The sequence below is a fragment of the Telmatherina bonti genome (assembly GCF_933228915.1).
Source record: "Telmatherina bonti genome assembly, chromosome: 10".
Classification (NCBI taxonomy): Eukaryota; Metazoa; Chordata; class Actinopteri; order Atheriniformes; family Telmatherinidae; genus Telmatherina; species Telmatherina bonti.
Genome location: NC_136628.1, coordinates 28,001,306 through 28,016,116, shown reverse-complemented (window position 1 = coordinate 28,016,116; position 14,811 = coordinate 28,001,306). Strand labels below are relative to the sequence as shown.

The window sequence follows — 14,811 nt, the reverse complement described above, 5'->3', positions numbered from 1 at the left end:
TGAATATTTCCAATTTCCAAAGGACTGAAAATGTTATTTACACAGCTGAACCCATGCATATCACTCACTGAAATGGCACCCTGCATTACTGAAGCTATGCAAATGTGCTATATGTGCAGAGAAAACATTAAGTGGTCCACGTAAGGATTTTTTTTTTTTTTCACAAGTGATTTTAAAACAACCTCTGCAGCAAAGGTTTGCACACGTCAACCTGTCAGTCGCAGTGGCCCACCACACTGCCACGTTAAGGACACTCAGAGGACTTTCAATATGCTGCGTGGCACATCTGTAAAATGATATAGAATGTATTTTATTTTAAATGTTTAACTAATGAAATGAAATAATGACTTTTATTTTAAAAAAAAAAAAAGGAAACAACAACAACTATTTGGGTGGCTGCACGGTGACGCAGTGGTTAGCACTGTGGCCTCACAGCAAGAAGGTCGCTGGTTCGATCCTTGGCTGGTTTGGTCAGTGGCCTTTCTGTGTGGAGTTTGCATGTTCTCCCCGTGTATGCGTGGGTTCTCTCTGGGTACTCCGGCTTCCTCCCACCATCCAAAGACATGCATGATAGGTTAATTGGTCACTCTAAATTGCCCCTAGGAGTGAGTGTGAGTGTGAGCGTGAGTGTGGTTGTTAGTCTCTCTGTGTGGCCCTGCGATGGACTGGCGAGCTGTCCAGGGTGTACCCTGCCTGTCGCCCAAAGCCGGCTGGGATAGGCTCCAGCTTCCCCGCAACCCTGAATTGGAATAAGCGGTTCGGAAAATGAATGAATGAATGAACAACTATTTGTATGTTATGTATGCACAACATACAGAGCATAGAAATAAGGCAACAAACAACGGTTCTTCACAATTACTAAATCTGATGATTTTAGTCAAGTTCTTTTTAAAATAGGCAGCTGAAACGTCAAGCTTAAGCCTTATTTAATGCAAAACTATCATTTTGGTTATGTGACAAAATGGAACAGAATTTGCTCAAAACATTGAATGAGGGCAAAAAGGGTAAGTCATTTTAGATATTTGAGTAATAAAATAGTTTATAAGTCAAATATCTTTAAAAAAAACAAAACAAAAAAAACAAAAAAATAAAACAAAAAACAAAAACCCACTTACTTCCAGTCTTCATGAAACTATAATGAGATCTGCTAGTAGATTACTGTAGAGCTAGGGTGGGAAACTTTTCCTCGGGGGACACAGTTTGGAGGGTTTTAGATGTTTCTCTCGGACAAAACCCCCACAAGTTTACCCCCTCCCAGCCTTAAAACACTTAACATCCCAGATGAACCAGTCAGCAAAGTTATAATTCTCTCAATAAGTTCATCCATACTTTTCTTTAAATAGTAAACCTTTTTGCTACATTGTTGGAGCTTGGTCTCTGCAAGCAAAATGTCAGATAAATGCAATCAGAAGCATTTCATCATGGACTGTGAGGAGGCCAGAGTAGGGCTGCACAATTAGTCGGATTTTGATCGTGATGTCGATTTTAGTGGCCACAATTAAAAAAACCTGATCATCAACGATATTTACATTCAAAATGCGAGCTCTACTGCGTGCGTCTCTGATCACTCAGGTTCTCAACCAGTTGCCTGCCAACCACCAGGGGGCAAAAGCGTGGTCAAGGTTTCATTTAGCTGTCTAAATACCAAATGTGCACATCCTTTAGCAGCAGCCAGTTAAGTATCGTTGGATTGGTTGGACATTTGGAGTCTGCATTTTTCCTGTTGCAGGTAAAATGGATTGTTTTGATTAAACAGCTCATCGAGGTGGTAAAAAATACGAACATTTTTACAACACGTGGCATTAAAATACAGAAACTGTGCCGCGTGCACAACTTGCCCTCCCGGCTCCAGATGAAGCTTCTTGTGAAGGATGTAACAAGCTTTAGACTGATGACAGCATGTCATGTTGAGAATGGAAAATCCAGCTGCATCAAAACACTGAATAAGAAATATGAGGTCCCCTCCTGTAATTGTTTTTCCAAAGGGGTGTTGCCTGTGCTGTGTGAAAAATGGCGAGGGAATAATGAGGGGGTGCTATATATACTGTATACACACACATACATATACACAATAATCGTGATTATTATTTTGGTCATAACCGTGCAGAGGTGATAAATTTTCCATAGAAATGTAACCATTGCCAAAAATCTGCACATGCAGATAAACTCTGCTATATCAGACACTAATTCATGCAGTCAGGTGCTTTTAAAAGGCAGCAAAAAGAGACATTAAGGATTTACATTTGTATAAATTGTACCAGTATCATTTAGGAACATTCCAGCCTCCTGGAGATCACAGATCCAGAACTGCTGACTGAGTCATCTTTTCTATCTTAGCAAAGCTTTAAGAATAAAACCTCTCCACTGAGATTGTTTTATGCATAGGCTTGTAGAAAAAACAATCATATCACATGTGAGAGTAACGGGTACAAAACACGGTTAATCAGCCAAGAAAATTCCAGGAAAGGGATTGTAGATTGTCAGAAAAAAAAAAAAAGAAAAGAAAAACTGTCATATTGCACACCTGGGATGCCGTTAAAAGCTTCCAGGCAACACTGATATAACAACCTGGTGTTGCACATCACACCTCCACCTGGGACACATCTCATGTGGTAAAGCTGATGGTAGACTGTGAGGGAAATATGATGTAACAGCTGCATCGCTGGTGTTCATGAGACAGCATGTAAATCAAACTTTTAATTCCCTTTCTGAGCATAAACACCGAACTTCTCATGCAAACACAAAACTGTTCATCTTGCCAACTCTTAAAGCTGTAAGTAATTTAAAAAGTGATCCATAGAAGACAGGAGTTGGCTGTGACTAATTAGACTGTATCTGATATAAAAACAAAAACCGACTCAAGCTATTATTTTTCAAGTATACTGCATTTGGTTGTGCTTGTTGTCAGAAAGCAGTAGGAAAAACATTTTACTGCTTGAGCTCTGCCATTATGTTAATACGGTATGAATAAATGTTCCTGCTCCTGACTAATCAAGCAGCACAGTGTAATGATTCAGTGCATATATTTGGAAAATTGAACATTACTGGATGTTATTTCTGATACACAAAATAAACACCCCGTTTCTTCCCTTGATGCTAGATTGAATAAACAGATGGGGTGCAGTGGTTTTTCTTCTCTCCTCATTGTAAACGCCCTCTTTGTAACTTGAACAAAGTTACAGACACTTGAACAAAAACCTTTAACCTTTTCTTTTCATTTTTTGAGTGCATGGTCGGTATTAAACAATTATAAACCTTGCCCACTCCTTTGAACTCATCTTCCATTCGTTTTCTCTACGTTGTTACCAGCGGGAGAACAAGCTAAAGGGAGCAGCAGCTGTCCACAATCGACTGGACTGTGAGTCGAGTGGTCAAGCTGTGATAAAAAAAAGATCTAATCAGGTTAAATGACTTCTGTTTGTTGAACTGCCAAAGACATTTCATGCATCTGATTTTGGCCATTATAATTTAGTATTTTACACAGCTGGAGAGGCTGATATAATCTTAATCAGCACGCTGCGTTTAAATCTTAAGATAAAATATCTAGGAAGAAAGGGAATCTTTGAGAACCAGATAACAGACCATCAGTCCTCACCTGTGTTGTTTTTTTGGAGGACTGATGACTAGATTGAGACAAAATTTTCTTTGCTAATAGTAACAAACATTTTTCTGCATTTAACCTGACTAAATATACTTGCAGCTCCTGAAAATCCTCATGAAATGTGTTGTTTAACAGTATAAGTAACAACTCTGTTTACCTTTTGCTACTAAGATTTGGGGTTGACATTGCTTAAAGCCTTGGGATCTTACTCTGTATGGCTTGTTTGTCCATTGCTTTACTAACTAATTCCACTTCAGAAGGAGGCGGGGGTGGATGTTGCTGGTGGCGAAGAACATGGGTTGTAGTAAAATGATGGTGTTTCATTTGCAGTGTTTCATGGAAAGTGAGTCAGATGCCTTCTCCAGCGCACACAGACGCTGCTAACCTTATGTTGGAACAACAATACAAAATTCAAATTGCACTCTTCATATGCTGGTAATATCTTGAGGAGCTGTTCTAAGAAAAAAAAACCAAAAAAACAAAAAAAAAAACATCTCACACTCTCATAGACACGCTAAAAAAACAGGGTTTGCACGGTTTCTATGCTCAGAGTACAGCTGTGCAGAAAGCTTTTTAGTGATCCATTCCTGCTTTGCTTTGATTTATGCCTGCTGGCAATGTCTGCTAATTGACAACTTAGAACTTAATTGATCAGATCCTCACTATATCAATAGAATATTGACTGAAAGTCTACAGTAATTAGAACATGCAGCACCGCACAGACGTACGGAGCCAGTCCTGTTCTTTTCTTTACATCTTGCTTCCAAGCAACCAGACTATTTAGTGATATTGTTAAGTGGTCTTTCGCTCCTCAAGCTTTGTGAAGATCTTTCAAAATGTTTCTTCAGACTTTGGCTGCTTTTTTAATCCAGTCCTTGCAACTATTTTCAGATGAATCACTTTTATGTTTCTTAAGTCACCCAACACTGACCTATGAATCATTTAAACACACAAAAGTCAATGGATGAACCAGTGTTATGTTTGCACATGAAGTACATGAAAGAAAAACATGTTAAATTTCATCTTTCATAACTTTCTTTCTAGCAGCATGTAGTAAAAAGCACAAGTTGCCCCTTTTTTGTTGTCGTCGTTGAATCCATGAAAAACGCCGAAGGCTGCACAGTTTGACAGACATGAAACTGGACTAGACGGTAATGCTGAGCTTGGATCTCAGCGTAGTTGAAGCAATGTGAGATTATCTTGTCAGACTGAAACAAAAGACAGATAATATCTAAAGAAGAGCTCTGAAATCTCCTTCAAGAAGACTGAAGAACTATTTCTGAGGAACACTTAGAGAAATGACAAGAAATCGTGTCTAAGAGGGTTTAGACTGTCCTGAAGTATAAAAAGTGGTAAAACCAAAATGGACTTTCAAGCTAGTTTTGAATTGTTTAAACTCCATTATTCCCTAATAAGCTATATTCCCATTCATGTTTGTGCACTCTTATACTGTAAATCACTGCCCCATTTTCAATTTTCCTCAACATACATGAAGATCCATAGGGTGGCTATGCAATGAAACTGTAGTAACACTGGAGCCAACATGATGGCTGAGTGATCAGGATTCTTCAATCCCAGCTGGTCAGACCATTTTTTACAAGTAATTTTCTTGACATAGCAGCAAATTTGTAATTAGAATACTTACAAGGAGTTTGGTTGCACAGTGAAAAGCTCAGTGCGGAGATGAAGAATTACTTGTGCTAGAAGAGAATATTGGCTAAAGTAAAAGAAAATTTAAAGGCTATTTCATGATTTGTAAATGTTTTGTTTTAAAGGTTATGGCCATCATTTTCATTTAGTTACAACAGATTAACTCAAAACTGAGATGGATTGCAGTTCACAGGAATAAATGAGCATTAAGGTTATACAAATGAACCTTTGGGAATAACACTGATTTGTAACTGTGAGCCATGTCAGCTGAATGGATTTCCTTTATAATTCATTTCAGGTGTCTGTTACATGGTACTGAACAATTGTGAAGTTCCTTTTTGACCTCCTGCCCTGCACTAATGCAGTTTTCAAATCCCTCTAACACACATAACAGACACTTGACCCATCCTGCATAGAAGTGATGAATTAAGCACTTTGTGTCCCAGTCCTGTAACCTCAACCTGTTAAATAAAACATTACAGCAACAAAATCTTTGCTCTGAGAATTGTAATTGGTTTACAAAAAAAGAAAAAGATTCTGCATTTATCAGGCAGGAAAGCTGTGACATAAATGAAACCCTCTCAACCATGCACATGAGTTTGTATAGTCAAAGAAAACATTTTCCTGGTCATTCAGTCCACAAAATGGCTCAGGCATGCATGCATTACCCTTGTCTAGACCTGTGACACATTAACCTTGACAACACTACCGAAACAGAATGTTATCTGTTGACCAGGTCACATCTCAAAGTGAAGCCCTTCCCTACTTTGCTGTGAATAATTCATGTGAGACAGACTGAGAAAGCGAATAGAGCCTGGGGCAGCTTCAGAGCCAATCATTTGGCAAAGTGTACATACAGCCCTCTTATGCTTATAGCTATTGATTATGTGCCACGTTAGACAGCAGCTTGGCAACAGATTACAGACAAAATAGACAACAAGATGGGCTGACTGTCCACGCCTGTTAAGTGTTGACTGTATAAAAGGAAAGGGGTGGCGTGCAAACAAGGAAAGCTGAAGGAATAATGGATCTTTGTTTCAACATGGCCATCTCATTTGTATCATGAAGAAATTCCTAAGAAAAAAAGATTCATTTTCTATTGAAGTGGGAGGGAGGTGGGGGGTTGGGTGGAAATTTGGTGACGTGAAGAATGACAGACCCCTAAATAGAGGATTTGTCTGTTACACCTTAATCCGTTAAGAAACTCTCTTGCCTCAGCTGTGGTAAAGCCGATTTTAAGTCTGCAGATAGCATCAGTGGGCATCAGGGAGATGGCAGCTTTCTGCAGGAACAGCTTTGCTGATATGCAGATATTCTGCAAGTATGTTTGCAGTCTGAGGATTATTCCTGACCTTTGATGGACAGTCAAAAACTACTTCTATTGCATTTACTTTCTAGCGCTGGCTGCACGGTGGCGTAGTGGTTAGCACTGTCGCCTCACAGCAAGAAGGTTGCTGGTCCGATCCTTGGCTGGGGTTGAGCCTCTACTGGTGGTCTGTCTGTGTGGAGTGTGCATGTTCTTCCCTCGTGGGTTTTCTCTGGGTACCCTTGCTTTCTCCCACTGTCCAAAGACCTGCATTTTAGGTGAATTGTTACACTACATGTCCATAGGAGCGAGTGTGAATGGTTGTTCATCTGTTTGTATTAGTCCTGCGATACGACTGCTGATCTGTCCAGAGTGTACCTTGCTGGGATGGGCTCCAGCTCCCCTGTGACCCTTACTTGGATTAAGCAGGTTCAGAAAATGATTGAATGAATGCCACTTAGAGCAATGAAAAGAGTGGATTATTCACCATCTAAAAGAACTCAAACTGAAAAACTAATCATAACAGTTCAAGGGGAGTGATGCTGTCAATATTGACGTTAAATCACCAGGCTGTTTACAACTACAGAATATCTCCAGTAACACAGTCTGTAGTGTGTTCAAAAACAGTCTGGGCTACTAAATTCTTTGGCAAGATGGACCATTGCACATGGACACAACACATGTAACTATCTGAAACAGAAGTGATGCAGATTTTCTGAAAAGAAAGCACTCTGTTATCTCATGCAAGTAAGATGACAGGCCCATTTACACATACACACACACACACACACACACACACACACACACACACACACACACACACACACACACACACACACACACACACACAAAAAAAAAAAAAAACTGAAAATAAGTCCTCTAAGATTAAATCAGGAAAAGCAATATTGGCAGCATGTAAATTGAGACCAGTAAATCAAAGTCAGTGGATATCTGGCACATTTGCATCAACACTGCTTCTACTGGTCTGGTCCATAATGCGTTTAGCACGATGCAACAATTTTAGCTCCAAACCAGCACAACATATGTGAATTAGCCATCATAAATGGGCATGTAAGTATTTAAAAGCTGGAATATTCTCGACGTGAGGAGGACATACTGTGATTCAAAGTTCATATTAAGATCTGCTGAAACTCGTGGTTAAAGAGTTTCTTCTCCAAGTGAGCCATGCACAATGTGATGGGCTGCTCTAAGTGCTGCTTGAAGTGCTGGTTGCAGATAAAGCTTGGAAAAAAAAAAAAAGAAGAAGCCTGCTTATGTTAAGTACATTGAAGTGATCCTCTGTAGCAAACACCTCTCTTCTCTGCTTGAGGCTAGCAGGTGAAGGACACATTAGCCACCACAGGAAAAAAACACACTTACAGCTGTCGGCCCATGAATTGCATCAAGCTTTCGTAGGTTTCAGGCTTTAATAAAGAAGAGGAATGTGTTCAATAATTGATATGGATTACAGAAGCTGCCATAAGTATGGAAACATTAGTAAGTGCAAAAATAAATAACTGAAAACTAAAAGCAGTGGTGTTAGAGCAGAATTATTCCCATCTCGCTTCTTTAATTCATCCTCTCCTACAGAACATGGAACTATTGTTCCATCATTCGTTTTACTGACAGAAATGTATTGTTAACATGAAACATGCATGGATTCACTGTTTATTGTTTATTGTCTGTTGTGGTTTTCTTTCATCCCAAACGGCCACCTGATGTTAACTGCCACCGCTGATGTTAACCCCCCTTAAAGGCTTTTACACACCTACTCTGAATATTTTACCCAAAAGATTAGCACGGCAAAATTTTTAACTGAATCAGGATAAAGTCAACGGGAACGTTCAGATCAGTGAAAAAATTCCGTCCAGGGATTTTGAAAGTTTTATTTTTTCAAACTGAGGTAGATTCTATTAACATTTGCACCTGACAGATATATAATGGACCAATCAGAGAAGGCGTGTTGACTGATAGATCAACAGTTGCTATGCAAGTGTTATTTTTGCTGCTAATTCATTTAAACTTTGTATCATCATGTTGAGGCATCTTTATTATTTCTTCTCCTCTTCTTAAAGCAAGGAGCCACCTGTTAAAGCAGATCCTGAAACTGTCCCACATACATCCTAAAGTCCGTCCTGAAGCAGTCATGGTCCAGATTCAGCTCCTGATTAAACAATAAAACTCCCCAAGTTCTCTTTTTTTCTATAATGGAATGAACCCAGTGCCTCTTTATGTCTTTTCTTTTGCAGCATCCGCACACTGTTGGTCTTCATGTGGAATCCACCTTGCAATTTTAGAATTGTCATGATTCATTTACAATTTACTCAGTGTTTACTGACAGAAATGTGGATAATTGTTTTGGATGAAAAATTAAGTTGGAAAGCTCATGTTGAGTATGTAAAACAGAAAGTTAGTAATAGTACTGGTATTTTATTTAAAGTAAAAAATCTGTTTGATTGCAGCTTATTGCGCTGTTGTACTGTTCTATGATTCTCCCATAATTCAGTTATTGTGCTGAGCTGTGGGGTAACACATACTGTACTGCCACTAAACCCTTGGTTTTGTTGCAAAAAAAAAGAGTCATGAGCATTATCAACCAAAAGGTATATAAAGAGCACACAAATGATTTGTTTTTGACAACCAGACAACTTTAATTTAAGGATCTGGTTGATTTAAATGTGCACTTGTCATGTAGAAAGCCTGATGGAGGACGGAGATATGACTTTCAGACTTTGTTTGCTTGAACGACACAGAAGCAGAGGTGTGTGTCTGTTTATGGAGCTAAATTATGGAACTCCTTAAAGAGCTACAATGTTGCACAAGTATTTTTATATTAAAAAAACATATAAGGATGGAATTATGAGACTGTATACACAATTGCAAGTTTGCTGAATCTATCTAGAGATGCACAAGACAGATTTTTTTTTTTTTTGAAGTAGTGTGTGGTGACCTGGTTAGGGTGGGGGTTAATCTAATTTAGTGAAGTCAACTCAACTTATTATTATTAATTGAAAAGTGCTTTATGGGGCAGATTATCCAAGATTTAATCTTTTATCCGTGTCTATTTGTTCATGTATAACAATGTAAAGTTAAACTGAATTGAAATGAACAAATAAATAAGTAAATAAATAATTCCCCTCTAAATTAATCACAATTTTGTGTCGTTTATTCGCATTGGCCCCAATGTGTGACGGTACTCTGATTCTTCCTGAAGTTGTTCTTGCTTAAAGGACTTTTTTTTGTCCAATGCCATCGGCTGTTCAAATGTAAATTATGACAGTTCAGCTTTGTCTTCAGAGACAGTAAATTTAATATATTTAGACTGTTAGCTACTCATGGGAATCATTAAAACTCTGTCCACTTGGTTTAATCTGAAGGTAAAGCATATAGATACATTGTTGTGAAAGGCGCCTGGCAGGTTTGGCCTGCACCTTCCTCTGGCCTTATATTTCTATTTAATATTTGTAATTACAAGAGCTGCATACTCCTAATAAGCAAGGAGAGCCAAGTGGCACAATGACAAAGCAAAGTGGGCTAATCCCAGTCACAGTGTTCTGATTTCCTGCCACGGCCTGCATTATTCCAGGTTTGGGGAGCCTTTCCAAGCGTGCAAAATCTTAAAGTGATTTACGCCCTGTCACGTCTGCCATAACATCTTACCTTATCAACAATGCTAACACGGCACCATGCGCGGTCTTTTCGTCTGAAAACCACAAGGAGTGTGATTAAAATGTCTTCTTTTTGGCTGACTCCGACACACAGATTTAAAAAAAAAAAAAAAATGTGCACAGGATGCAGGAGTGAGAATGCTGGGAATCAAAGTCGTGGCTGTGGTGTGTTGCACAATTCAAATATAGTTAATTCACTAGTCAGTAAAATTTGGACCTGTGCAAAAGAATAAACAAGCACATGGAAAAGGGGGATAACGTAAATGTCATATTTGCTCTTTTTCTTTTTTACCTAATTGAGCACAAGGTGATGCGAGTTCCCCTTTAATCCCCTTCCGAAAATATAAAAGTCACAGCGCTCTGCAGGAAGACTTTATCTGCAAGAGCTGCAGTGTAGGAAGTGCAACAGAAAATAAAACAAAGCTCTTCTTGAGTGTTTGTAGTGCACTATTACAGACTTAAGACTGGTTATTTTATCTGACAAACAGAGAGCCACAGCTGAGAACATTAGCCTCTAATGGTGTTTGTTAGATTATCGTGTGAACTGCAGCTGTAAGCCCGATTATTACAGTTATTATACAAAACCCATCTACAGAACAGATTCATCCTGGGAGAAGTGAGCAGAAAGAAAAACAACGGTAAGTACTAAATAGATAGACAAGGATGTACATATGGATGTACCTGGCTTCCGGTAGGACGCTGAGGAGCAGGAGGAGGACCCACAAGGCAAAGTCTTGTGGATTACCTTTCCAAACAACAGCAGCCATAGTGTTTGAAAGATGAGGTCCCTGCAGAAAAAGACAAGAGGTAAAAGACACGGTGTCAACAATTTACTTATTTAGCAGATTCACAAACTCATGAAGGCACAATGTGCATTTTTTATCAAAAACAAACTGGAGTTTTATTCTTTTTTCTGTTCATCTATTGACGATTCAGCTATTGCACCCAACCCTGCTCAATATTCCCTCACCTCCTTTTATCTATCTCAGTCAGTTGGTTTTGTCATATGATTACATATTTTCTAGCAGAACATAATTCACCTTTTGTCTTGTTACCAAGTCACAGAAATCAAAATATGGATCAAAAGATTTGAATGAAAAGCTTGGGTTTGTAGTTAAAGGAGGACTGATTTAGAGTCTTATGCTACAGATTAGGTTTAACTTTTTTAACCTGTTATCCATGTTTCTCTGCATTCTCATGTTGAAAACATCTAGTATTTTTTTGTTTGCATGTGTTGCTTTGTGAGAAAAGCCAAATCACACACATTTTTAATGAATGAAAGTGAGAAGCAGCATAAAATTGTAAACAACTCTTTCTATCCTCCAACACGGCAGAATTACTCAAACTGCTATCTACAATAATTAACCTGGTTTATTGGAGTATTTCCTGGGGCTTTTTCAGGCATCTCTACTGCTCTCATTGCCTTTTGTTTATCTCCCTGTTTGTCAGTGCAACATCATTAAAAAAAACAAACAAAAAAACAAACAAACCAACAACTTGGTAAATACCTTAAAAATGGACAAAAAATGAGGATAGTAGAGGATGTGCCATGAATGCAATACTCTGAAATGCTGTCTACATATTTGGTGTATATATATATATATATGTTAATACACCTTAATAGCTAAATAATATTCATGCACAAACAAAATGGAACAAAAACAGACAGTTCTCTGGATCATTTTGTGGATCTAAGATATCAACATCTGATTATTCATGAATTATTAAAAAATTTGTAAACTAATTTATTTGAGAATTTTGGAAAACTCACAAAACAAACCTTTAATGCATATGGAAGTGAGATATCTTACATTTTAAAGGAAGATTTTTTCAGCAAAACTGAAATGATCAAACCCAAATCGAGGTTCCAAGTGGACACTGACAAATTTATATAAACAGTTTTTTGTTTATTCAGCATTTAATAATAAAAAGTTATAATAAAAACTTAGATAAAGTTCTATAACCATGTATCACATGTTAGAAGTGTGTAGTGTTGTGAGATAGTTGTATTGTGTTTATTATGTAATGTCTTCACATTTTCTTCATTTAGCTCTTTAATTTATAAAATTGGGATTTATATAAATTTTGTAAAACTTGTGAACCAGTGATAAAGATTTTAAAGACAGATAAGGAGTGTAAGTTAAGCATCAATCATAACAACAATAAAAGACTTTACTACAAAGAATTTAACATTAGTTTTCTGATGCGTCATAAAATCTGAACAGTAACTTTGAACTTATCTTGCTTTGAATCGTTTTCATGTTTTTATTGCTGTGATTTTTACCATTTCTAACAGTCTTTTATGACTTTTTTAATGCTTTATTTGCACCATCTGTAGTGTTTTTGAAATTCTATGTGAATCACTTTGAATGGTCTTGTACATGAAATTTGCTTTACAAATAAATTAGCCTATTTGATGCAAACATTTACATATTAAGTCACTTTCAGTACTGATTTGATTTGCAAATGCATTCAAAGTCTAAAAAATGGTTAAGCCTGCTCACATTTGTCAACATATTGTACATCAATATTTTTTACTAAACATTAACAACCCAAGGTGTTCGCTGCACATCTGCGTTTCTTTACCTGAACTCGTCTCCTTAGTGGAAATAAAATCCACCGTCCCTCTATACATTTTTTGAATAACTTTGTAACAAGAAACATCTTGCTGACAGCAGCTCTTCTCCATTTTTAACTTCATTTTTTGTGTCTTTTTTCATGTTAAATATTTTGTGGCCAACATACGCGCTGTCTTTGTCCCTATCTGCCTAACAGTCCCATCTTCAACAATATCACATACATTTCTTTCATAAAGCCTTACACAGCCGGACCACAGCAGTTCCTCACTGAAACTCTTTGAAACAACTGATAAAAAAACAGCAGCAAAAGATAATAAAACAAAACAAAACATCAAGATTCGTTTGTACAATTAGTCATTTGTTGTCAGTAAAGATTTGTGACTTTCCAATTTGTCAGTTGACAGTCAACTAAAACACTGTTGATGACTGTTTAAGTCACTTTTGTAGGCTAATAAACAAACTAATCACCAGGTTTTTCAGACATCGCCTGCACTGCCTCCCGAGATTTGTTGGGTATGTTTGTTTGAAACCTAAGTTGACACTGAGGCAATCCATCACACAGAGGATAGAAGAGAGACAAGAATCTATACTCAGATTCATTCTCTTATCTACAGCCAAACTACAAGTTACCAGACATTATTTCTGACATAAACTCCGTTATTACTGTAACTATTCATTCATTTTCTCAAGCTGGAGCCTATCCCAGTAGTCTTTGGGCAAAAGGCAGGGTACACCCTGGACAACTTGCCAGTCTATTGCAGATTATTGTAACAAATATAATAAAATTTCCTTACTTATCAATCAATGATATTATCCAATGATATCTTGTGCATCCCTACCCAAAATTAAATTTGTTATAAATTATCTTATGCCTTAATGGGGTGATATGTTAATTGTTTAAACTATCATCACTGAGCTTATATCCTTTAATTTAATGAATTGTGCAATTTTCCCTGATAATGTTCCCCTTGTTGACATCCACTGTAAATAAAGAATGCCTCATTAAGATGCTGAAAGTTTGAAGTGAGGTTTATTCTTTGGTTTTATGTCATTGGTAAAGATGGGAATTTAATTGGTTATGATGTTAGATGATAAATGATTGGGTTAAAGAGAATTCTATAGTTCTGCATGGACATCTACGTGTACATGTAACTGTTAGCACAGACATCGGCTACATAATTGTCTGACTCAGACTGAATATATTAAGTATTAAGCAACCCAAGTAAATATCCCCAAACAAAATCGGAATCTGAAAACACATACTGTTATTACCACACATTACATATTCATTTATTCATTCTGCGTCTTTTTTGTCCAGACTTTCTGAAAAACCTTGAGGGAAAACACACTGAACTATTCTGTGAGATGCTCACTAATCACACATCAACATCATATTAAACTAAGAAATAGGTACATTTCTTCTTTCTATCTACCCTGTTGATGTTGAACAGTGACTGCCTCCCTCAATCATTAATTATTAACAATCATTACGAGGAAATTGCTGCCAAGAAATTTACTGAAAGATTAAATGACCTCTCATTAAAAAGAAATGAGCTCAGAAATGTGCGTACCTGATATTAAATGCAGCCTCAAACATGGAAAATAAGCCAAGTGACCAGTGTATCAGAAATGGCTGAAGGCATATAAGTGCACACACACACACACACACGCGCAGGAGCCAGTCTGTACTTAGAAGGCTATTATTCATCCATGCATTTCTGAGATTCAGTTGCTTTTTATTCACACTTTAGAGAAAAAGGACGAAAATCTTTCCTAAAGGAGGAATTCATGATGTCTGTGTCAGTGGAATATTTCAAGAAGTTACAAATAAACTATTTGAATTTCAGCATAATTTGCGTCAATAGTGCACAGATAAATTGGACAAGCCAACACACACACACACACACACACACTCATAGTTAAACAGATGAACACACAAAAAAGAGACACAACAAAGAAACATGCAAACACCACACAGAAAGACCCCATAAATTCTACCTTACTAAA

At 37.4% G+C, this 14,811-nt stretch overlaps 1 protein-coding gene across 1 annotated transcript in view; it reads right to left on the bottom strand.

Moving 5' to 3' along the window:
- gabra3 (gamma-aminobutyric acid type A receptor subunit alpha3) overlaps positions 1 to 14,811 on the bottom strand; it is a gene marked incomplete at both ends in the record, with an annotated part of 164,296 nt that overhangs the window by 63,740 nt on the left and 85,745 nt on the right. The window contains one exon of the mRNA XM_079247446.1: positions 10,907 to 11,013. Within this exon, the coding sequence (XP_079103572.1) occupies positions 10,907 to 11,013 (107 nt within the window). The remainder of the gene's footprint in view (positions 1 to 10,906; positions 11,014 to 14,811) is intronic.